Source organism: Neovison vison, chromosome 3 (genome assembly GCF_020171115.1).
Source record: "Neovison vison isolate M4711 chromosome 3, ASM_NN_V1, whole genome shotgun sequence".
Taxonomy (NCBI): domain Eukaryota; kingdom Metazoa; phylum Chordata; class Mammalia; order Carnivora; family Mustelidae; genus Neogale; species Neogale vison.
The window spans coordinates 112,701,178-112,727,173 of NC_058093.1; the positions used below are offsets into that span (position 1 = coordinate 112,701,178).

At 36.4% G+C, this 25,996-nt stretch overlaps 1 protein-coding gene across 2 annotated transcripts in view; it reads left to right on the top strand.

Moving 5' to 3' along the window:
• UGGT1 (UDP-glucose glycoprotein glucosyltransferase 1) overlaps positions 1–25,996 on the top strand; it is a 124,974-nt gene that overhangs the window by 24,382 nt on the left and 74,596 nt on the right. For both annotated transcript variants that reach the window (XM_044242730.1, XM_044242732.1), the window contains exons 5-15: positions 2,394–2,506; positions 5,415–5,589; positions 6,945–7,041; positions 8,459–8,537; positions 10,820–10,920; positions 11,668–11,767; positions 12,913–12,973; positions 18,309–18,400; positions 19,986–20,136; positions 22,232–22,351; positions 24,247–24,332. In XM_044242730.1, the coding sequence (XP_044098665.1) occupies positions 2,394–2,506; positions 5,415–5,589; positions 6,945–7,041; positions 8,459–8,537; positions 10,820–10,920; positions 11,668–11,767; positions 12,913–12,973; positions 18,309–18,400; positions 19,986–20,136; positions 22,232–22,351; positions 24,247–24,332 (1,175 nt within the window). The remainder of the gene's footprint in view (positions 1–2,393; positions 2,507–5,414; positions 5,590–6,944; positions 7,042–8,458; positions 8,538–10,819; positions 10,921–11,667; positions 11,768–12,912; positions 12,974–18,308; positions 18,401–19,985; positions 20,137–22,231; positions 22,352–24,246; positions 24,333–25,996) is intronic.

Here is a 25,996-nt window from a genome sequence, read left to right on the forward strand (position 1 = left end):
TTTATTAGCTATGCTGACCAATATAGTAGTCAGTAGCCATGTGTGACTGTTTAAGTTTAAATAAGGCAGATTAAATGAAGTAAAAAATTTAGCTCTTCATTTGCATCAGCCAAATTTCAAGTGTTTGATGGTCACCAGTGATAAGTGGCTACCTCATTGGACAGTGCAGATGTAGAAGATTTCCGTTGTTGCTGAATTTTCTGTTGGACAGCCCTCATCCATAAAAATAAAGATGTTAGGGTGCCTGGGTGGCTCAGTGGATTAAAGCCTCTGCCTTCGGCTCAGGTCATGATCCCAGGGTCTTGGGATCGAGCCCCGCATCGGGCTCTCTGCTCAGCAGGGAGCTTGCTTCCTCCATCTCTTCCTGCTTCTCTGCCTACTTGTGTTCTCTGTCTGTCAAATAAATAAAAAAAAATCTTAAAAAAAAAAAATAAAGATGTTATTCTATTCTGACCCCTTCTCTTTTCTTAGCTTTGTGTAGGATTTGACGTTGAGACTTTTTTGCTCCTTTTGATGTGAAATTGGTTTTCCTTATCTTTTAAAGGTTGGCATGGCTCCCTCTTCTTTTGATTTTAGGTAGTGTTAAAAAGAAGTATGGTGGGGATGCCTGGGTAGCTCAGGTTGTTAAGCGGCTGCTTTTGGCTCAGGTCATGATTCCAGGGTCGTGGGATCAAGTCCCACATCTGGCTCCTGTCTCAGTAGAGAGCTTGCTTCTCCCTCCCACTCTGCCTGCTGCTCTCCCTGCTTGTACTCTCTCTCTCTGTTAAATGACCAAATAAAACCTTAAAAGAAAAAAAAAAAAAAGAAGTATGGTGGTTTAAAAAAATGGTGGCGTGGTTTTTGGATTTCCTTTATTCCCCTCCTGTATTTTCATTGGACTTTCTCTTTAGTTGTCTCTATATCCCCGTGCTCTCCCAAGTTTCATTGCACCCTCAGTAGTTTCTCCTTACCGTGGGGCCCCGTCCTTGCAAGTACTACTAGCTGGTGAATTTTGGGAGTTCAGAGCAGCTAAACTAACCTAAGCCCTTTAACCTTTTCATGGGCCTCCTTGTGCTCACCTGGTACTAGATGGGACAAATGCATTGGCCCGCCATACTTTACAGTGAAAACCTGTTAGTTCTTTGGTTTTCTTTGTCAGGATCATCAGAGTCTCTGTTATTAAACATCCCTTTCCTTCCTTCTCAATGGCATCTGATACCCGCAGGTCTTATGTCATAGGGATATTTTTTCCCATTCAGTTTGTCATAATGTGATCCATTTGCTATCCAGTTTTAATCATCTGTTTTAATGAGGGAACTTGGAAAGATTGAAAAACCATATTGCCAGTTGCCATCTATGCAGAATTTTATTACATTTTAAAAGGGTGGTAATAGGTATTTAAAAAAAAAAAACAAACCTCTGATCTTTTATTGAGACAAACTGAAACATTACAAATGAGATACTATTTGGGATTTGTGTCAGAATGATCCATTGGAGTGTGGCAGGAAGGTGAATGAAATAAGATTGACCATGAGGTGAAAATACTGAAGCCAGGTCATGGGTACATGGGACTTTATCATACTATTCTTTCTTTTCTTTGTGTTGTAAGTTTTATAATAATTCACAGAAAAATGAAGAATGTAATGAAAAGTTTTCCTGTCAGTTTTACATGGCAAGCTTTCCATTTTTCCATCTCTGAATTATTTCTCTTACGTTTGTAGAAAAGGACATCTTAATATTAATGTATTACATAAATGACAGTGCACACTGCAGTACTTGTCATTATATTCTTTCTTTTCTCATCTCATTATACTCACTCTTCTCAATGTGCCTCATTGAAGTTGCAGCTTGACTTGTCTCATTATGTGTTGGCATTTATGCATTTCACTTTAAACATAAACTCATGTCTCATTCAGCCTTTCCCTGGAATGTCTTACTATGCTTTTAGATAATTTTATCTTCCATCTATAATCCTTTTTAGGTCCAGTTACTTTTTTAGATGCCATGTCATTCTTCCTATGTCATAGAGGGGTTTCAGGTTAATTTGTAATTATGTTTATTATATGGACTTAATATACTTAATAGGAACTGTGTAAGCTTAGTTTTCTTCAAGGTACATACTGTATACTCTGGACATCTTTTGTTATTTTTCTGAGATTTTAAAGTCTGTTTTGGGGATGATGGTAACAAGTACCTTTTGGGGTGATATTGGGAGGAGCTAGATGAAATAATACATAAGAAACAGTGACACATAAAAACTCTTACATCCTGTCACATCATGGGGGTTCAGTAGATGTTAATTTTTGCTTTTATTGATGTTACTTCATTGCTCTCTAATTACTGACTTGGAATATTCATGTCCTTACTCTTCAATTAGAGATCATTACAAGAATGTCTTGTGTCTTAAATGACAGATAGCAGCTGATGAGCCTCCACCAGAAGGATGTAATTCATTTTTTTCTGTGCATGGAAAGAAGACCTGTGATTTTGACACCCTTGAGACTCTTCTCCTCACAGCATCTGAAAGGTAGATTGTGTGTTTCTTCGTGTTAAATATCATGTATTGCATTATGCTTTCTTCTTCTTCTTCTTCTTTTTTTTTTTTTAAAGATTTTATTTATTCATTTGACAGACAGAGATCACAAGTAGGCAGAGAAGCAGGCAGAGAGAGAGGAGGAAGCAGGCTCCTTGCTGAGCAGAGAGCCTGAGGTGAGGTTTGATCTCAGGACCCTGGGATTACAACCTGAGCCGAAGGCAGAGGCTTTAACCCACTGAGCCACACAGGCGCCCCATTATGCTTTCCTCTATATCAAATCCATCATCGGATTTTTCTTACAGGTTTTGTAGTATGTAGGTACAGTTGCTTAGAGTATGGATTCTGGAGCCAGACTGACTAGCTGAATCCTAACTCCATTACTTAAAATAGTTTTGTAAACTTAGGCAAATTACTTAACCTTTCTTTTCCTGTCTCATTTTGAAATGGAGATAATAAGAGTCCTAAATATTACTGTTACTCTTTAGTAATGACTGAGAGCCTTTGTCATTAGCTTAATAAAGAATACCTGTGTGTGGGGGGAATACCTGTGTATTAAAGCCAATGTCTGAAAGTAATGATAGTGATGATAATGATTTCTCAGAGTACTATCAGTTTCAGAAAAAGCCTATTTAAAAAATAAGTGCAAGCTTAATTTGACTATTTAATTGGTAATTAATGGGCTGGTTTTTTTACTTAATGGTAGGTTTCCTCTGGTAGACAGCTAATAACAGGTGCCTGTTGCTGTCTGGCTGTGGCAGTAACTGCATTGTACCTTCTCTCTAAGGCCATTATAAATAGGATAGCCGTGATCTCTCTGTGGTGTTGCTCTGCTGTACCAGAAGAGCATTTTAGGCAAGGTAGTTCTTTTTTATTAAGGTTATCTGCCCAGCACTTGTTCTCTGCTCAGCACTTGTTCTCTGCTCACTAAATGGCATGAGAGCCTTTTACTCAGAATGACAACCAGAAAATAGGGTATGTGTTCCAGCTATCTCCAGGTTCAGAGATGAATATTCGAAAATGGCTTGCATGGTAAAGTGCTGTTCCCTGGGGGTCTTGGGGTAAACATAATTAATGGATTAAAAAAACTTTTTCCAGGGGTGCCTAGGTGGCTCAGTGTGTGAGCCTCTGCCTTCGGCTCAGGTCATGATCTCAGGGTCCTGGGAACGAGCCCCGCATTGGGTTCTCTGCTCGGTGGGGAGCCTGCTTCCCCATCTCTCTCTGTCTGCCTCTCTGCCTACTTGTGATCTCTGTCTGTCAAATAAATAAATAAAATCTTAAAAATTTTTTTTTTCCAAACAAAACAAAACAAAACAAAACAAAACACCCTCTTTTCTTAACTTGTTAAAACAATACTGTAGGCCTTCATAAAGAAAAGAGCGATGGTGTCTCCTCTTCTGAGATGGTAACTATTTTTAATTGCTTGTCGTATTGTTTTAAACTTTTTTCCCTGTGGTTATAAATTTATACAGGTATGTAGATTTATTTTTATAGGAGGTTTCTTCCCATTATTATATGTAGGTATACCTTATTATTTTTAACACATGCAAGATAACTATGTAAGAATGTCCCATAGGTTTTTTTTTTATTTTTTTGTTTTCATTTGTTTTTGTTTTTTGAGAGAGTGAGCGAGTTCGGAAGGACACAGAGAGAGAGAAAACCCCCAGCAGGCTCCATGTTCAATGTGGGACTTAATCTTATAATCCTGAGATCACAACCTGAGCAGAAACCAAGAGTTTAACACCCAACTGACTGAGCCATCGAGGCCCCCAAGATCTATTAGTATCTTGATGGTATTATTAGGGAATTTTTTTTGACGGTGAAGTTTTAAAATTCAGGAGGAAAACTTAAATGTTAAATCATTTAGTAGGAAGATCATAGTAGTAAAAATAATAGAGGAGGGAGTTTCTGTGGTTGACAAGTTATATGCTTAAAGTCATCCTGTCTTTTCACATTATTTGTACTTATGTTTCCAGGTGAAAGGATAATCTATTCAAGGGTGCCTGGGTGGCGTCACTTAAGCCTCTGACTCTTGATTTAAGTTCAGGTCCTGATGTCAGGGTTCTGGGATTGAGCTCTATGTCAGGCACTGTGCTCAGTGTGGGGTCTGCTTGAGATGCTTTCTCCCTCTCTCTCTGTCCCTCTCCCTGCTCACATTCTCCTTCTCTTTCAAAAGTAGATAAAAATCTTTTTTTTTTTTAAAAAGAATAATTTATTTATATAGGAGAAAAACTAAAGTCTTAATGTTGTGAGATGTGGATAGGTTTCCTCTTCTTGGCTTTCATCTTTCTTTCAGAATTGGTAACAATTATTAATCAAAGTCAGCAGTTTTATAGTTGGTGTTTATATAATGTACTTTTATTATTTTTAGTCATGAATTAAGTAAGATTCATATCTGACAGTATTCTTACTAACTGCAAACTGTTTCAGATTTTGATATTCTTTGTATTAAGATGCTTAAAATCTTTACTTAAATTATTGCTGCTATAGCTACATCTTGTACTGTTTTTAATGTTTAAGAACTTTTTTTTAAAAAAGATTTTATTTATTTATTTGAGAGAGAGCACAAGCAGGGCAGAGGGAGGGGGAGAAGCAGACTCTCCTGCTGAGCAGGGACCCTGATACGGGTCTTGATCCCAGGACCCTGGGATCATGACCTGAGCCTAAGGCAGCTGCTTAACTGACAGAGCCACTCAGGCACCCCATGTTTAAGAACGTTTCTAAGTTTGAAATTTTAAGGTGGGGTAGGAGGATGGGTGAACTTGGGATGAGCACCAGTTGTTGTATGGATGTGTTGAATCACTATATTGTATACCTCAAATTAATATAACACTGTATGTTAACTAAGTGGAATTGAAATAAAAACTGAAAAAAAGTGTAAGCTTTTAATATTTATTTTCAGGCCCAAACCTTTATTGTTCAAAGGAGATCACAGATATCCCTCATCTAATCCTGAAAGCCCAGTGGTGATTTTCTACTCTGAGATTGGTTATGAGGAATTTTATAATTTCCACCTCCAGCTTGTGTCAAAAAGCAATGCAGGCAAAATCAATTATGTATTCAGACATTATATACTTGTGAGTATTGATTTATTTTAGAATTTTTATAAATGTTATTTTGCCCAACATGACCTTAGCACATAAGCTAATAATATCCTCCCTTTATAAAATTATTTGAACTACTTTTCATCATATCTGTTATTTGTACACAGGAGGTATTTTGCTTGCCTTTCTGAAGAAATATAAAACAATTATGCTTAAAAATGGCTTAAAGTTTACATCCTACTTAAAAATGAACCGTGTAAATTATATATTCTAGATTTAATGTAATCAGGATACTGTGAAACTGATTTCTTTTTTTTTGAAACTGATTCTTGAATATTGTTCCTTTAAAGATTTCCCCCCCCCCCCATTTTGGAATGTTTTCATTTGATGGAAAAGGAAAGATTTCTAAAGAAATAAAAGCAAGCAGAATTGATTAAAAAATTTTTTTAAGAAAGATTTTATTTATTTATTTGTCAGAGAGAGAGAGAGAGCGAGAGAGCAAGCATAGGCAGACAGAGTGGCAAAGGCAGAGGGAGAAGCAGGCTCCCTGCCGAGCAAGGATCCCGATGTGGGACTTGATCCCAGGATGCTGGGATCATGACCTGAGCCGAAGGCGGCAGCCGCTTAACCAACTGAGCCACCCAGGCATCCCTTAAAATTGTTTTAAAAATCTTCTGTAACATTTAACATTTAAGATATATATATATAAACATATCAGCCTTTAAAGTTTCTGTGTCATAGTAAGCTCAGTAAAATTGAGGTAAGTCCATACATGTAAAATAAAATTTTTAAATGAAAATGTGTATGAACAGAAACAGATTTTTTTTTTTAATATCCAGTTTTTGGCAACTGCTCTCCTTCCTCCTCTGCTTTCTAGGCTTTATTGCTGTTACTTAAGATTAAAATATCTAAAGTACCATTCTCATTCAGGATGGTAGTAAGTCTGTGGCAGTTGGTCAGCCCAAACCCTACCTGAAGACATTTAAATTCAATTAAAAATGAACACATAACACACATGGTTCCAACAAAGTACTTTTGGGTTTGAAACCTCATCAGTTTTCAACCCTGCTGTGTGTGTAGGTTCTGGAACTTCCTTTTCTTTTTCTCCATTTCTTCACATGGTTTTGCTGCTTTTGCCCTGTCAGCTATCCCCTCATCTGGTTTTCGAATTCCCATTCCCCTACTTGTGGTAGGATACAAGCATACTTCCCCTGCTTGTGGTAGGATACACAGTCTAAAGGAGGCTGAAATTCCCATGGAAGTTTAAGTATATTTTGAGTGTATAATCCTAGATGGTGGCTATGTGACATTAATATCCTCATGTCTTGTACACTGTGACATGTATAAAGAACCAGATAGTAATGGTGGAATACTTACTTTGCTTGCAGAATCCCAGGAAGGAGCCTGTTTATCTCTCTGGCTATGGTGTGGAGTTGGCGATTAAGAGCACTGAATACAAGGCCAAGGATGATACTCAGGTGAAAGGTGAATTTGTAAATTAACCAGTGTGTTTTTTTTAAATGTGAGTGAAAGGGAATTTGTTTCCTTAATGTAAAATAATAGATTTAGGAGTGTGATGAACACTATGTTTGAGTTTTGGTTCTGTTACCTCTGAGTTGAGTGATGTTAAGTGAATTCTGTAGCTCCTAAATTTTTTCTTTGTAAAGTGTAGATAATGTTATATGCTTCCTAAAGTATTTGTGAGGAGAAAATAAGATGTAAGAAGGTAGCGCAGTGTTTTTGCACAGGAAGTTCAATAATTGTAGCAGTTCAATAATTGTAGCAGTTGTTATTGATAATATATATATATATATTTCACAAATAGCCATTGATTTGTGACCCAATGTAAAATCTTAAAACTCTCTTATACTTAATGAACAGTTTTGTGTTTTTTATTATTTTCTGCATTTGGAATAGTTGATTTTTTTTTTTTTGAATATATTTCCTTTTGTGCCACTCTAGAGTTGTGATTTCATTATTTCAACCACAAGTTTTCTTTTTCTTTTCTTTTCTTTTTTTTTTTTTTAAAGATTTTATTTGAGAAAGAGAGAGAAAGAGAGAATATGAGCAGAGGAAGGGGCAGAGGGAGAGGAAGAAGCAGACTCCCTACCAAACAGGGAGCTAGACATGGAGCTCTATCGCAGGACCCTGGGATCATGACCTGAGCCAAAGACAGATAATTGAGCCACTCAGGTGCCCTGAACCACAAGTTTTATGTGTAGTGTATTTCTTCCTTGTGCACTCATTTTAAAGATAAAAATGATTGGTTTGAGTAAATGGAGGATAGTTTAGTACTTCATCATTCTGCTCTCAATAATTATATCTAGGATTATGTTGCCTAATTGCAAATTCCTTAGAATTTTGATACTGAAAAATCCACTGTTTTAAAAGGTATTTTAAAGGTATTAATTTTGAGCTTCTTAACATATGAAATTTTCCAAAAGGTAAGGAGGAAATCCATTTTTACTTTATCCAGAACACAAGATACATTGAAAAACACATTCTGTTTGTTTGTTTGAAAAAAACCCTGTAAAATATTCATTGAGGTATTCAGTATTTTATTTTATTTTATTTTTTTTAAAGATTTTATTTATTTATTTGACAGAGAGAGATTACATGTAGGCAGAGAGGCAGGCAGAGAGAAAAAGGAGGAAACAGGCTCCCTGCTGAGCAGAGAGCCCGATGTGGGACTCGATCCCAGGACCCTGGGATCATGACTTGAGCTGAAGGCAGTGGATTAACCCACTGAGCCACCCAGGCGTCCCGAGGTATTCAGTATTTTAAATGGTATTATAATTTCAAGTGTTTCTAATTTGCTTTACATGATTCAAAGTTTATGAGGTTAATAACATTTTAATTTCCCTTCTAAACAGTTAGATATGTATTTGCTTGTGCTTTATAGGAACTGAGGTAAACACCACAGTGATTGGTGAAAATGATCCCATTGATGAAGTTCAGGGATTCCTCTTTGGAAAATTAAGGTATGGCATATTATTTTGGGAATGCCCTTATTTTCTTAAAGCTCCAGGCTTCCTCCCCTTACAAGCATCATCTTTCTCATTACTGTCCGATTACAGATCTCTCAGTATTACTTTATATATGTAATCTGATATGAAGCTGTTACCACTTCACTTACTGTATAGTTTATGATCTCCAGGCATCCGAAGCACATTATTATTAAATGATATTAAGGTGGCCTGCCGATGGCTTTACTTGATCTCCTTTTTTGGGCCTTGCAGTTGATGACATAAAGTTACATGCCAGTTTTTGATTGACATAAGGAACACAATTGTTTCACTCAATTTTTCCCAAGAAAATAAGAAATATTTTAAGTGAGAGAGATCCTAGCTGTTTAAGCTAAGCATAGCCTGAAACAATGCAAAAAAGTACATACAGTTGAAATATATTAGATTTTCCTTTATGTGAAAGAGGATAAAAGATGTTTTCTTAAAAAAAAATTGATAGCCATTTTATGAAAGGATCATAGAAATTTATAGCTGAAAATTCTTCTTAGTTGTTATTTGAAATGTTCTTAATTATTTCTATTATGCCTTGGTAATTGTTTACAGTCTGGAATAATTATTTCTGTTACACCTTGAAAACTGTTTAGAGCCTTGAATTCTGCTTTATCTGGCTATCTTAATTAGGACAGCTACAGTGAGGTTTTTTTGGTTTTTGTTCATTTAGGGCTTTTTTTTTGGGGGGGGTAAAAGAATGGATCCTGAAGAAATATATATAGGCCCAGTTTCATGTAGTTGAGCTTTAACATTTGGTCCAGTGAAATGACTTAATCAGACGATAGTTTAGCAGAGATGACTCAGTTCATGTTGAATTTCTGTGTATATGTTCACTTCATCCTATGCATATGCATGTTTCTTTGTGTTTAACATCAGTTTGGGCCTCATTAGTATGCAGTCAGATTCCATTTTTATTGGTTTTTATTGATTCCTGATATCCAGAATCTCTTCATATTCATATTTTTAATGTTTGCTTTATGGATAGCATTTTGTGGATAGCATTATGATTATATGTATTTAGAGCACAAAGTTGGTATGTAGAGTATTGAAGACATTTTCTTTTGTGACCATTTAGAATAGTTATTTAGCTATCTAAAGTAATGGGACCATTTTCTGATATTTTTACCATGAAGAGTTTGTAGTAACTGATTGGAAATGGATTGGTTGGAAGGTGAAGAATCTGAGTAAATATTTTACTTTCTGTATGTGGCATTTAAGAAATATTGACTTTCTGGCATTTAGAAGAACAGAATTACTCTACCAGCCATCTGTTGTCTGATCTAAATGATAATATCCATGTCTTCTGTTTTACTAGCTTTAAATAGAATGTACTATATTTCAAGATAAAACTGAAGGAAACCCAATAAGCTTGGTTAGCTTAAGTTGTATTATTCATGTGATTAAAGGATTTATGAGCATGTAGCTGAAAGAAATCCATTTTGGGACTGACAGTGATATATTTCCATTTTATTTTGAGAAGCCAAAAAGATCAGTAAAGTATGGAAAATAATAGAACATACCCATGTACTTAACACCCAGAATTGATGGTTGTAATCATACTTTCTTTTCGGTTCCAAAGAACTATTTATCAAGATTTTTTTCCAACATACACCTTCTTTTACTTAAAAAAAAAAAAAAAGAAAGAAAGAAAGAAAGAAAGAAACAAGGGTAAACACTACAGGAAGAAAGAAAGAAAGAAAGAAACAAGGGTAAACACTACAGGAAGAAAGAAAGAAAGAAAGAAACAAGGGTAAACACTACAGGTAGAGTTGGGGGCCCCTTTGTCCCCACTCTCAGTCCTAATCCCCATCCCCAACACAGAGAATCACTGTTGTAGTGATTCATTTTTTTAATCTGTAAATTTTGTGGTTTTTAAAATTGTAATTTTCTATGTTAGCTTTCTTTTTTTCTTAAGATTTTATTTATTTGAGAGAGAGAACATGAGTAGGGCGAGGGGCAGAGGGAGTAGACTTCGCATTGTGCAGGGAGCCCGATGTAGAGCTCAGATCCAGGGCTCGATCCCAGGATCCTGAGTTTGTGACCTGAGCTGAATGCAGACACTTAACTGACTGAGCCACCCAGATGCCCCTATATTAGCTTATTTATAAGAAAAATAATTGAGCTTTAAATTTTGCCTATATTGTAGGAATTTTCTTCTTGCTAAGGTGAAATATTGGAGCCAACAGCTAATTGTGCTTTGAGAAAGGGAAGGCACATTTATAAGACTGATTTTATGTTTCTTTCAGAGACCTGCACCCTGACCTGAAGGGGCAGTTGAAAGAACTCAGAAAACATCTTGTAGAAAGCACCAATGAAATGGCACCTTTAAAAGTTTGGCAATTGCAAGGTAATAAACATGAAGAGGAATCACTGGCCTACTTTTTGACTATATTTTATGGTATTAAAAATGTAGAATTTGAAACTAATGTTATTTATTCTCCAGATTTTGAGGGTGCCACAGATTTTCAAGATAGAGTGATTAATTATGATTAATCAGAAAAGAGAGGAAGTTCTTTGGGAGACAGATAACACTGTTTAGAAGTAGATATAAAAATAAGTACCATATCTTTATCTGTGTAAGCAGATTCGTAAGTTTGTAATAGTACATACATGTTTGTCTTAGTCTGTATGTTTCTTTATGTATACATTTCTTGAACAGTGTATCTGTCGAATGTTAAAGACGTATTAACATGGCAGGATATATTTTTGCTTTTCTGGTCCAAAGATCTAGTTATCACATTTTTTTTTTAAATTTTAAACATAATTTACTGAAGTCTTTTGTTATATTTTGTGGTATATTGTAGATTCAGAAAAAAGAAAAGGATTCGAGATGGATTTCTCCTCTGCTAAATGTAAATGTTTTAGTATATGCTTTAGTGTTCTATGCAAATATAGCAAGGAATGACAACAGTAAATATTCTGGGGACCTATGAAGTGAATAAAACCTGAAATTACACCATAGGCACTCTCTGAAATGGTTGCATTCTCAAGCATTCTCAGTTACCAAGAAAATTGTGAGAAAAGAATATGTTTTTTTCTTATTTCTCTTTGCATTAGATTAATGCACTTTAAATTGTATTTGACCTTGTTGCAGATCTCAGTTTCCAGACTGCTGCCCGAATCTTGGCTGCTCCTATTGAATTAGCTTTGGTAGTTATGAAGGATCTTAGTCAAAATTTTCCCACCAAAGCCAGGTAATAAAGAGTAAGGCTCTGACATATTCTTCTCTTTGACATATACCTAATTATCTTCATGTTTCCATGAAAAACGAGGCAAGTAAAGTATGAAAATGCTTAGAAAATTAGTGTTTTACTACCAGTACCATACTGCTAATGATGCTGTCTTTTTGGGAAGATGGCAAAGATTTTGTGTGGTTGGAAGGACCCATCTAGCTTGTGTCCTTGGGTCTGCCATTTGCTAGTTGAATGATGTTTGCAAATTAGTGACCTCTCTTTACCTTACTTCCTCAGCAGTAAAATTGAAATAATGATATCTACCTGTCAGGATTGGATGAGTTAACAAAATCTCGTGTATGCAGTCTAGGGTCTGGCATGGACTATAATGTTTTTGTTCTTGAAGAATTTCATAGACATCATCTTATTCAAACGTGATGAGGAAAATGAGTTCTAGAGGCTGATTTGTTCATGATGACACAATAAGATTTTGAATGCATCTTTTTTTGTTATTGCTTTGAGTTGTATAATCATCCTCCATATCTTCTAAATAAATAATTTAAAAAATCCAGATTTTTAGAGACTAATGACTTAAATGGTTGCTAGTGTTTTTCTCGAGTAACTGAACAAAGGTGTTTTGGTTTCTGATGTGAGATATTTTATAAATAAGTTTGTTTATTTAATTAGTCTTGGAAAACATTTCTTAGACAGGACTTAAAAATCATATAATACATTGTCATTTAGTTCAGCATGCTATTGAAGATATACATTTAGGATTACACCTCCACCAAAAGTGCTCAAATAGGATGAGCAGTCTGTCATCTTAATTTAACATTGGGCTTTAGCCTGTGCACAGTAAAGATCATATATAGGAATAGAGTTACATATATTTAACTTAAGATCCTGGGGATAACTGCACTTGCTTTAAAATGCTGTTACTACTGCTACTTTTCTGTGGTATCATATCTTGTAATAATGAAAATGTACATACACCTGTATGGAGAAATGCATTTAATTATTTGCGAAGGTGAAGTTTTTTTTTTTTTTTCCTATTTACTTTTTTTAATGTATTGAGCAATGTGTTGTTTCATATGTAATTATAGGGAAATTAAAGACATTTATATCAAATGTTTAACTAAACACTAATAACATTTTTATTTCTTTAGAGCAATAACAAAAACAGCAGTGAATTTGGAACTTAGAACTGAAGTAGAAGAAAATCAGAAGGTATTACCCAGTGGAAAATCACTATTTTCCTTTTTTTAGTATTGCATCTTTATTTTTTTTTTTATTTTTTTTTTTTAAAGATTTTATTTATTTATTTGACAGAGAGAAATCACAAGTAGATGGAGAGGCAGGCAGAGAGAGAGAGGGAAACAGGCTCCCTGCTGAGCAGAGAGGCCGATGCGGGACTCGATCCCAGGACCCTGAGATCATGACCTGAGCCGAAGGCAGCGGCTCAACCCACTGAGCCACCCCGGCGCCCCTAGTATTGCATCTTTAAAGATGAGGAAATCTGAGTTACATCAATGACATTTAATAGTTGTACTCTCCTTTTAGTAAAGGTGGTGGTGTTTTATTTCTGTAATCTTTTAAAATATTTTTAATTTTTTTTTCCCCCTCCCCACTTCCTCCTCCCCAAGTACACACACCTAAACTGATTGATGCCCAACCCACTGACTCTCAAATATTTTTAATTTTTAATCAAAGTTGAATATGAATACAATTCAAACATCAGGGATGCCTGGGTAGCTCAGTTGGTTAGGTGTCTTGACTCTTGATTTCAGCTCGGGTCATGATTTAGTGGTCCTGGGATCAAGCCCTATGTCAGGCTCTGCACTCAATGTGGAGTCTACTTGTCCCTCTCTCTTCCTGTGCTCCTTTCCCCACTCACTCTTGCTTGTTCATGGGCACTGTCTCTCTCTCTCTCTCTCTCTCTCTTTCTCTCTCTCTCCTTCTCTCTCAAATAAATAAATGAAATCTTTAAAAAAATCAGATGGTAGGGGCGCCTGGGTGGCTTAGTGGGTTAAGCCGCTGCCTTCGGCTCAGGTCATGATCCTAGGGTCCTGGGATCGAGTCCCGCATCGGGCTCTCTGCTGAGCGGAGATCCTGCTTTCCTCTCTCTCTCTCTCTCTCTCTCTGCCTGCCTCTCTGCCTACTTGTGATCTCTGTCTGTCAAATAAATAAATAAAATCTTAAAAAAAAAAAATCAGATGGTAGGGCGCTTGTGTGGCTCAGTGGGTTAAAGCCTCTGCCTTTAGCTCAGGTCATGATCCCAGGGTCCTGGGATTGAGCCCCACATTGGGCTCTCTGCTCGGCAGGGAGTCTGCTTCCTCCTTTCTCTGTCTGCCTCTCTGCTACTTGTGATCTCTGTCAAATAGATAAATAAAAATTAAAAAATAAAAAAATCAGATGGTGCCACCACTTTGTTTAGATAAACAGTATCCTCCTAACATGACTTACTTCCTATTTTGTCTCCCTTACCAGAAGTATCCGCTTTGAACACTTAGCTAATTGTTTTGATATTTATCCCCATATTTCTAGCAAGTTTGAGCTGGTACCGTGTTTTCCAGTTTCAAACCTTATATCTTGGCCTCCATTACAAGGATGAAGTTTAACTTTCTTTCACTGCCCCTCACCCCAATGTCTGCCATTACTCCATATTGGTACTCTCCAATTTGTGTATATTTATGTTGTGATTTTATCAATTTTTGTTCTGCTCCACTGTGGTCTGTTGGTTCTTTATGTCTAGGACATTCCAGTTATCCTGGGACCATGCTTTAATCTCTTTTGTTGCTCTCCTATTCTTGGATATCAAGGCTTCTTTTTTTTGTTTTGTTTTGTTTTGTTTTACTCCCTTATTTTCGTGCAGCACATCATTCTTCATGAGAAAAGTTGCATGCAAGGTAAATTTCAAACTGTGAGAAATCAATTTCCCATTCTTTTTTTAAAAAAAAGATTAATTAATTTACTTGAGAGATAGAGAACACAAGTAGGGAGGTGGGCAGAGGGAGAGGGAGAAGCAGACTCCCCACTAAGCATGGAGCCTGATGCGGGGTTTGATACCAGGACCCTGGGATTATGACCTGAGCCGAAGGCAGATGCTTAACCAACTGAGCTGCCCAGGCACTCCTCCATTTCTGTTTTTTATTGCTAACTTGGCTGGGTATAGAATTCTAGATTGGAAGTCATTTAGAAGTTTTGTTATTGGACCAAAGTGGGTCTGCTCTTTGGTGAGTTACAGACAGAGACCATACCAGGTGGGGTTGCCTCCAGAGGTGATCTTTATTTGTATAAACAGGGAGATCATGGGAAATAATTTAGAAAACTGGGACTGTTCCAATAGGGGTAAGTTGTCTCCTTTTATTAGGGTTTGGAATGAATATTCCCCAATGATGAATAATTCCCCAGGGACATTAGCATTGTAATGCAGCTGAGGATGTAGAGCGCTCTCTGATTCATCTGCACAGTTATCATCCATTATCCTCAAATGTTTCTTCTTCTGTTCCAGCAATTTTTTATTTTCTAAAAGATGAAATTGACAGAACCTTTTAGGAGTAGTTTCCGAGTTCAGTATGTCATTCCTGAGTTCAGCGGGTCAAGGGAGACAGTTTGAAGGCAATTGGTTCTTGGAATTTTGGTTTCTATTGTGGTTATTGAGAAATCTGAGCCCTTGGTATGAGATCTGTTTTTTCGTTCCAGAATCATTCAGGATCTTTTCTTTGTCCCTGTAATCTGATATTTCACAGTGCTGTGCCTTTTAAGAAAATCTCTGTACTATTGGGTGGATGGTGGCCCCTCCAAATCTGGAAAATAATTTCCTATAGTTTCGCGAAATTTGCTTGAATTATTTCTTTTCCTCATTCCCTCTGCATTCTCTCTTTTGTTTCCCGGGACTTCTTCATTTTTAAGGTATTGTGTATTGTGCCTCCTCCACCAGTTTGTTCTAATTAAAAAATACATATTATTTCCTATTTTCTAATTCTTTTATGTTTTATTTTTAAACTTCCTGGGAAAGATTTTCAACTCCTTTGTTGGTATTTTTCCTTTATCTTTTAAATCTTTAATTAACAAAGGTTATTGTTTCTAGATTCTTCTTTTTGTGGTGTTCTTAAATCTTTCTAAAGCTGTCAGTGATGCATGTGTATGTTTTCTTCTCTCTTGCATCATCTGTTTCCTCTTAAGTTAACTTTCTTTTTGTCCTCTTAAGTTGACTTTTCTTTTTGGTCTCTTGTCCTTAATGTTAGAGGCTTTCCTTACTTGCTTTGTGATCCACTGCTCTTATTGAAGAGAATGAGGCAGTAAAGAGCTGATGGAAAGCCTTAAGGATGAGACTTTTTGACTATAGGTTCTCCTGGTATGGCCATTTCCTAATTCATCCCAGTGTCAGTATTCTGATACCTTTCCTCTTGTGCTGTTAAGTCTCCAGAAAAGGATCTTCAGATCTTCTGCCTGGAGGGTGAAGTCTGGCTGCTTGCCTGGTAGAAGCCCAGTAGGAAGAACATTTGGGATATTTTTGCTCCGTTCCCGGTTTTCAGTATGGGATCCCTGCCCTCAGTTGTGCTTCATTTTCCCACCTTCCCAGATTCTTTCTTTCACTCTTTCCAGGGAATGAGACTTCATTTTTCTGGAGTAGAGGGCGTCATGACAATAGTCACTGTACTGTATGAAATCAGCGAGGGAGTCTGAGGGCTCTTATCTTTAAAAAGCTGTCCATCAGAAATAATTTTTTAGCCTAGTGATTGCCCCGTCACACGTGTGTTCTTTGTGCTGTCAATTCTTGAGCATTTTGAGTTGTCACAGGATAACTTGTGATTTCTATTGGCATTTCCCACTGTTGGTCTGGCATTCAGCTTTCTTGGGCTTACTAAGACAGTTGCTACTCATGCATTTTCTTTCTACCTTCTCAAAATTAATTTTCCTTTTACTTTTTTGTTCTCTTTGTTGTTGTGGATTTATTATTACAGTCCCTTTTTAGAAAACTGACATTTCAGCAGAGTTTCACGAGGGAAACTTAAGTTCGATCTACTGTCTTTACCCCAGAGTTTTTAAATCTTTACATATGAGATATTAATTAATTAAATAGGTCTGAGGAATAAGTAAACCAAATTTCTCTCAAATATTTACTAAGTTGAAGAAACCTTATTAATAGTTTTTATTTACCTTGTTTTTTATTTCCACAATAACAATACCAATATTATCTGATTTTTATGGCTTCTTTCCCTCACTAGAGAACAAAACATTAAATTATATAGACTGTAGTACTTCCTGGATTCTTTGTTTTTTGTTTTTTATTAAATATTTTGTTAAAGCATAAAATACAAAAGTATACAACACAAGCAAAAGTGTGTACAAACCCTCAATCTTTTGTGTGATGAATTTTCACAGAGTGAACTTTACTCTGTACCAGCACCCAGATCTTTAAATAGGTATGAGTAGTTGAGTTTAGCAGCTCAGAATTAGTGTTTCTTATGGTCAGGGGATGGACATGGAGTTTTTTCTTTCCCATGTAAGAAATTCCAATTCTGAATTGATGCAACTCTCCATTTTTTCCTTATTTTAATTGCAATTTAATCCTTACAGGGCAAAGAAGTAAAAGCTGTGTCTTCCTCATTGTTTTATGCTTTACCCATGCAATACTGGACCTTAAAGTTTACTTCTCTTAGTTTGCTGATTTTTGGGAAATGAAGGGAGCTCAGTAGTCCCTGTCCTTCTTCTTCCAGCCTTGTGAGAACTAAGGGTTTAAGTTCTGTTGCTAGTATCTGAGTAGTTTCTTCCCTTTGCTGTATGGATTAGCTCCCTGTGGTGTGAAATATGAGTAGTAGTCCCAGTTTCCTTGGGAGGAAAGAATAATTAAATGGAAAGATAGAAGTCAACAGAAGCTACAGCATAGCATCGAAGCAGTGTGTCTGATGGGTCAGGCAAGTCTGAAGGTTTGCAGGGACTGCACAGTCACCTGTGTGTCATGGAGTCACCGTCTCAGGGAGCAGCTGTTGAAGGGCCCTTGGAAACCAGGTCTTGGACAGCTAGGTTGCACGTGGGAACTGTCCTCAAGGACAATTTCTCAATTTCCTAGTGTGCATTAGTTTGAAGGTTTAAGGGAGGTGTGGGGTTTTGAAACCCTTTTAGATTAGATCCCTGGAGTTCATCGAGAAGGCACAGCTGTTAGTGACTGCTGATCACCACCTTGGTTGGCATCACAAACAGGAAATAGTAATAGAAGTCCTTTTTTATGAAAAGTGACTCTCGGCACTTGGCTTATTCAACCAGTCTCCCTCCTTCTCCTTCCCCTGACATTATAGGAAACAGTTATATTAATCGTAGTTGGAAGGAGGAAGGGAGGAGAGGTATATTTCATATGAACTAGCAGTTTCATTACAATGCAATAAATACTAAGAATGGTCTATGGGAGTACATAAAAGGAAATCTTAAGGGTTAGGGTTTCCTATAATACATAAGAGGATGCAACATTTGTACATATAATAGAGTCAGAAACATGGAAATTTTGGTTAAACATTCTCCTTATTCCATAACAAAAATTTTTTTTTTTTTAATATTTTAGTATTTCAAGGGAACTTTAGGATTACAGCCTGGAGATTCTGCGCTGTTCATCAATGGACTTCATATTGATTTAGATACACAAGATATATTCAGGTATGGATAATATTTTTTATTCACAGAAAGGTTATATAATGGTAGCTCCTTATAGTATGTTCAGATTGTCCTACTTGAGGTGGCATGTTGCAAAGCCTAATGGCTTACCAAGTGCAGTGAATAATGAATCCTGAGTCATGAGTGGATGACTGGGATGAAGATGATAATTCTGTAATTTGTTATCATAATGTATATTCAAGGCCTTGGACATTGAAGGCCTAAGTGTCTTTTGAGGATGCCCTTTTAGAGCTATAGTTTTCCACTTATCCATAAAAAAAGAGAGAGTGTGAACAGGTTCTTTTACTTCTGGAAACTGTGTGAAGTAAGTTTATCCAAAATGCTGCCTCTGCATCCCGTGTCTCAGAAAGTGTTCCATCTTACATATATTATTTAAATATCTAGGGACACTTGGTTGGCACAGTTGGCTAGGTGGCTGACTATTGGTTTCTGCTCAGATCATGATCTCAGTTGTAGTTTCAGGGTTATGAGATTGAGCCCCACATGGAATCAGCTTGGGTTTCACTTTCCTTCTCCCTTTGTCCCTCCCTTGCTTACTCTCTCCTTTCTCTCTCAAATGGATAATAAATCTTACCCACCCCCCCCAAAAAGTATCTATCCTTTTGTGTTGCTAAAATGTGGTTCAGGACTAACTTGTTCTAAATTGGCCTTATGAATTTTGAGGGTGGGTGGATAGGTTAGAATTCAGATTTTGTCCTTGGAATTAAGATTGACACAGTTGATACTGTGGCTTCGTAATAGTAAAAACAAAAGCTACTGCTGATGCTTTAGAAGAACCAGTTCCCACAATAAGATATTTTTCACATTAATTATTTTAATTGAGCTCTTACTGCTTTTCAGAGCTAGTAAAAAGTTCATAAAATTGATGTGGATGCTTTAAAAAGATTGCCCAGATTTGTAATTTTCCTTAAGTAAAAAATATACTCATATCTCTTTAATTTTTCAGAGTTTGCAAATTGATTATTTAAACAGTTTTAAGTGATACACAGATAAAAATACTAAGTAAAGTAAAATCTTCATCCTGGCTTCTTATTTCTTATTTCTTATTTATTTTTCCTCCTCATCTTTTCTACCTTCTGTAGCAAACTTTTACATTGGGTATAAATTCTTCCAGACCTTTTATTGTGTTTGTGTATATATGCACCTTGTAGATTGACACTGATATTGTAACCTATGTTAAATCTATATAATGTAGTTATTTTTTAAAATAAATTTTTAATTATGAGATAATTGTAGATTTATATAGAAATAATACAGAGACGTTACCATAGTGTTTTTTAAAACATGCAGTGTAAAAAACACTGAGGATTATTCATCCTCAAATTGTGTGTTAATATTTAGAGATAATTTTATACCTGATAGATACATTGATAAATATATTTAAGAAGAAAGTCCTACCTACTTCATTCTATATATTTTGACAAGATGAAACAAGGGTAAGACCTCTCTTTTTTGATTTCTCTGCTAGTTTGAACAGGGCATTGAGTTTGAACTGATAAAATTTTTTAATGGTGAGTTTTTTTTTTTTTTTAAACTTTTTCTACTAAATACCATCCCCCCCGCCCAGTCTGTTTGATGTATTGAGGAATGAAGCTCGTGTAATGGAGGGTCTGCATAGACTGGGAATAGAAGGCCTTTCTCTGCATAATGTTTTGAAATTGAACATCCAGCCCTCTGAGGCCGACTATGCTGTAGACATCCGGAGTCCTGCTATTTCAGTAGGTATTCTGTTGGAGTGTCCAAGAGGCATTCTGGCCAGACATTTTATCATGGTTTTCTCATTTGTGTTTTGTGAGAGGTAAGTTATTTCTGCTGTCCCTTATATTGGCATCATAAAGTGATTTACAACAGCTGCTTATTTGGGACTCTGTATATATAATAAAGTTGTCTCTTAAATCCTCCAAAAACTTGAATTACTATGTCTAATGTGATTAAGATAATGATTTTTCCAGTTTTGTATCCCCGTAGGATTTGACTGAGCATCTCTTGGGAAAAAGAGTGCTAAGTTTGTATTTTCTCTGTTGCGTACAAGTTCTATGTGATTTTTGTGTTATGTTTTTTGGCCAGTATCCTTCTTTAAAAGAATGTTGGTTATTTTGTATGTAAAGAATTTTTTAAAAGAATTCTTTAAATTATTTTATTCTTTAAATAAAAGAAAAATTTAAAGAATTCTTTACATTCTTTTTAAAAAGAATTCTTTAAAAGAATGTTGGTTATTTTGTATGTAAAGAATTTATATAGATTAATATCTGCTGTATTGATATCTCTGAGCCTCTATCTCCTTGTGTGGACAAAGCAAGATTGGTGTTACAGGTATGCCTGGCACACCCTTGGCCTTCCTGTCCTTTTTTTCTTGGTTATTGTACTGCATTTATTGTAGGGAATTTTTTTTAAAAGAAAATTATATAGAAGGTAGATGATCATTATTTGAGTTCTCCCTAGGTAATGTAGTTGTTATTTTGATATTCTGTCATTTCTTTTCTTATTAAAAACATCTTTAATTACAAAAGTAAAATTACAAAGAGTAAAGAGATTAGTATAATTAATAACAATATAGCGCATCACCATACTTAGTGCATGTTAACATTTAATCATTTTGTGTCAGATCTTGTTTTCTTGGAAGAAAACTCAGGTTTCTGTCTAAGTCCTCTTTCACTTTCACCCCTTTCCTCTCTGCAGATGATTCCTCTTTGGAAGTAGGGGTGCATTCCTCCTGTCCCTTACTTTATTACTTTATTTCCTATTGTATGTATATTTCCTCCTGTCCCTTACTTTATTACTTTATTTCAAATTGTATGTTTTGAAAATTTGAAAAATGCCATAGCTGTGTCCTTCGTCAGTTTCCTTGTTACTCAACAATTTTGTCAGGACTCATATAGTTTGACCCATACAGATCTATTTTATCCTGTCATGTTTTAATTTTGCTTATTTAAAAAAAAAGATCTTTTGTACAATCACAGTTTAAAAGTCAGGACATACAAAAACATATGTCATCATACCCATATGTTATCACCAGTTTTTCTCCCTAAAGTAACAGGCACTATCAGTTACTTGTGTATCTTTCCAGAAATACTCTGTTTATAGGAAAAAGGTAATATCCACAGACTTTGCCACTTTGCCCTTTTTGTGGAAATGTTACATACTGTTTACTTACTGCTCCCTTTATGGAATTAAGTTGTATCCAATTTTTTGCTGTCATAAGTAGTTCTGCAGTACTGTATCTTTTTGTACCTCTCTCTTTGTGCATACATGTGAGAATTCATTCGGGGTGGATACCAAGAACTAGAGTACTTTTCTAAAGTGACTGTTTTCTTCTCTAAAGTGCCTGTTCCAGGCACTTTGGATGAGTTCTAATTGCTCTATACCCTTGCCTATTCTTGGATAATGACAAACCTTAAATTTTTTTTCAGTTGAATGAGTGTGAAGTTTCACTGTGGTTTTAGTTTCTAATTCTCAAATTACTAGTGAAGATGTAGTACATCTTTCATGTGTTAATTGCCCTATTGAATTTCCTCTGTAAATTTCTTCATATCCATAGCTTATTTTCATTTCTCATATGTTGCAAACCTTTTTAATTGATATGTTAGATTTCTATACATATAGCCTTGCTACTAGTCCTTTATTGATTTTGTAGGTTGCAAATATCTTCTGTTCTGTGGCTTGTGTTGTAGTCACTCATTTTATCTTTGTATTTTTGAAAATGGTCTTTCCCATGTGATTCTTAAAACCATTTCAAGTCTTAACTGTTATTTCTGGTAATTTCACTAATAGTGACTAAAGTGTATGCGTCATGTTGTGCTATTCTTTTCCTAGTGGATCAACAACTTGGAGGTTGACAGCAGATATAATTCATGGCCTTCTAGTTTACAAGAATTGCTTCGACCCACCTTTCCTGGTGTTATCCGGCAGATTAGGAAAAACTTGCATAACATGGTGAGTAAAACTACTTATTGTCTGGTGATGAGCTCTGTTTCTCCCTTGCCTTCCCCTCTACCTTTCAGCCATATCTAGACCATTCATTTCTCTCCTGTACTAGCTGCTTCTCCCACCACTATGACTACTAAATATGTTCTTCTTCTACTTCCATATTCAAACTGAAGGGTTTTTAAATGTCTTGATCATGTGTAATGCTGTGAGATGTCACCGTAGCAATAATGTCTCCATTAGCTTGTAAAGAAATGTTCCTTATCCTTAGCCTGAAAGTTTAGACAGTGTTGTTTTAGTTTTTTAAGATTTGTTTATTTTAGAGAGAGAGCGTGCCAGTGAATGAGCATGCAGGCAAGAGTTGGGGGAGGGGGAGATGGAGAAGGAGGGAGAGACAATCTTGAGCAGACTCTGCACTGAGCATGCAGCCTGATATGGGGCTTGATCTTATGACCCTGAAATCTCAACCTGAGCTGAAATCAAGAGTCAGACACTTAACCGATTGCACAACCCAAGTACCCCTTATTTTAGTTTTAACATAGTTTTACTCAGAAGATGAATATGCTGCTACTCTTTTCCTTTAATATCTTAACCTCTAAAATTTAAATAAATCTTTCTGTGAGCTCCTACTTGTTACTTCTTATTTCATTGCTTTAGTTGGCCCTCTTTTTCCCTCTCATTTCTTCCTTTTCTACCATTTGCTCTTAAAGGGATTGGGGGCCAGTCTCTTCCCCAGAACATGCAAGGGAAACTGTCCTCTGAACTCACCACACTCTTGAAACCATTTTTTTCCTTTACAGCCAGAATTTCATTTTTTTAAAAGATTTTATTTATTTATTTATTTGACAGAGAGATAGAGCACACAAGTAGGCAGAGCAGCAGGCAGAGGGTGAGGGAGAAGCAGGCTCCACAGAGCAGGGAGCCTGATGCAGGGCTTGATCCCAGAGCCCTGGGATCATGATCTGAGCTGAAGGTACAGACTTAACCAACTGAGACATCCAGGCACCCCTCATTCAGATATATATCTGAACTTTATTAAATGGGATTATGTATGTATTTAAAGCACATCATGAGACCTTAATACATGATAGCTATTATGATCTGAAAATTGAGTTCTAGGGGCACCTGGGTGGCTCAATGGGTTAAGCTGCTACCTTTGGCTCAGGTCATGATCTCAGGGTCCTGGGATCGAGTCCCGCATCGGGCTCTCTGCTCAGCAGGGAGCCTGCTTCCTCCTCTCTCTCTCTCTGCCTGCCTCTCTGCCTACTTGTGATATCTCTGTCAAATAAATAAAATCTTAAAAAAAAATAAAATAAAATAAAAATTGAGTTCTAAATGAAGTCTTAATTTGGAGATGTTTAGAAATGAATACACAGAAAAGATAATCTCTGTTTTCTAAGGTAGAAGAGTTCATAAAACTTGGAAGTTTTTAGGTGTAGTAAAACTATTGGTGTTAGTAATCTGGAACACAGTTCCCATGTTATTAGCAGAACATCATGAGGAAATCACTTCACCTTTTAGTACCGCATTCTTTTGAACATTAAGGAGGGAAACTGCTGTTTGCATAACTCTTCTTTGGGGGGTTCAAGAGTTGCTAGAGGGGAGCCTTGGTGGCTCAGTTGTAAAGTGCCTGCCTTTGGCTCAGGTCATGATCCCGGGATCCTAGGATCCTGCATCGGGTTCCCTGCTTGGTGGGAAGCCTGCTTCTCCCTCTCCCACTCCCCCTGCTTGTGTTCCCTTTCTAGCTGTGTTTCTCTCTGTCAGATAAATAAAATCTTAAAAAAAAAAAAAAGTTGCTAGAAAAAGATTACCTTCAAGTAGTAAGAGTAACAACATTTTTATTGGCCCTGTGATATTTGAATAAATTTCATTTTATGTGTTCCCTTCCCCATTCCCCTTTACAGGTTTTCATAGTTGATCCTGCTCATGAGACCACAGCCGAGTTGATGAACACAGCTGAGATGTTCCTCAGTAATCATATACCACTAAGGTAACACTGGTATTGATTGAATGATATATATCTAATTAGCTGAGGTTTTGTCATTTATAAATGCAAGTCCAGTACTACTGGATAATTAATGTTTGGATCATTAATGGCAGTTTTATCTTTTGTTTAAGTATGAAGCAGTATCTTTTGAGATAGAAAATTTGATTCTCAATGAATAAAAGCTTATCACCATTGAATTATTAACAAATAGCCATGTAAAAATAGATTGTGGTCTCAGCTTGCTTCCCAGTAAAAGGGACTTTTCCCAGGTAAGTGTCCACATCACAAATCCCATTTCCTCTTTCACTGGAGATAAAGAGCTTTGCCAATAACTTTTTTAGACTGTCAAGGAGTAAATGTACATACAGCTTTTTTTTTTTTTTAAGATTTTTATTTATTTGACAGAGAGATCACAAGTAGGCAGAGAGAGAGGGGGAAGCAGGCTCCCTGCTGAGCAGAGAGCCCAAGACCCTGAGATCATATCCTGAGCCAAAGGCAGAGGCTTAACCCACTGAGCTACCCAGGCACCCCTACATGCAGCTTTTTGTAGTCACAGGCACTCTTTGTCTTGTTTGCATTGCCAAATCTACCAACAACGTACTTGAACGGCTGGGTTTTTCATTGTGTGTGTTGTTTTTTTTTTTTTTTAAAGATTTTTTAATTTATTTGAAAGAGAGAGATCACAAGTAGAGCGAGAAAGGAGCAAGCTCCCTGCCTAAGCAGAGAGCCCGATGTGGGACTCGATCCCAGGATCCTGAGATCATGACCTGAGCCGAAGGCAGAGGGCCAACCCACTGAGACACCCAGGCAGCCCTCATTGTGTTTTTTTTTAAGAACAATGTTTTAATGCTTTACAAATACATGCTAAGATATTTTCACTTACTTTAAAAAAGATTTTATTTGTTTATCTGAGAGAGAGAGTGAGAGAGATCACGAGCAAGAGGGAAGGGTAGAAGGAGAAGTAGACTTCCTGCTGAGCAGGGAGCCTGATGTGGAACTTGATCCCAGAACCCTGAGATCATGACCTGAGCTGAAGGCAGATACCTAACCCACTGAGCTACCCAGGTGTCCATTTTCACTTATATTCTGAATAATGTTGACCCAAACTTGAATTTCTAGAAAACAGGAAAATAGAAAAGAAGTCTAGCTTACAAATGTTGTATGTTCTGTACCCCGGACTGAGCTAAATGCTGTGGTTAGTATTAAAGCTGTATTTCTACCTTCTTGGAGAAAATACTGTGCATATTTTCAGACATTTTAAGGAAAATATATGATCCGATGCTAGGTTATGTCCTAGTCATAGTGCTTTAGAATTTAAGGAAAGCAAAAGATTATGAACTAACATATTTGGGACTGACAAAGGCTTCATGGAACAGTTGGATATTAGTTAAGCTTTGAAGAAAATAGAGGATTTTTATTGATGGAAAAGTAGAGATTTTGTTTAGTGAAATTTTTCATGTAAAACATGAATATCCCCTAGTTTGATGGAGGACTAATCTACTGGATTGCAGCCAGGGCTGTATTTTGATGAAAGGGGAAATAACACAGAAGTTGGCCCATGGTTCAGGATGGGCAGTAAGGAAATATTTTTTGAATTTCATTGAGGGACAAGAAGAGAAAATATGGTTTTCACATTGTGAAGGTAGGTGAGAAGACATTTAACTCAT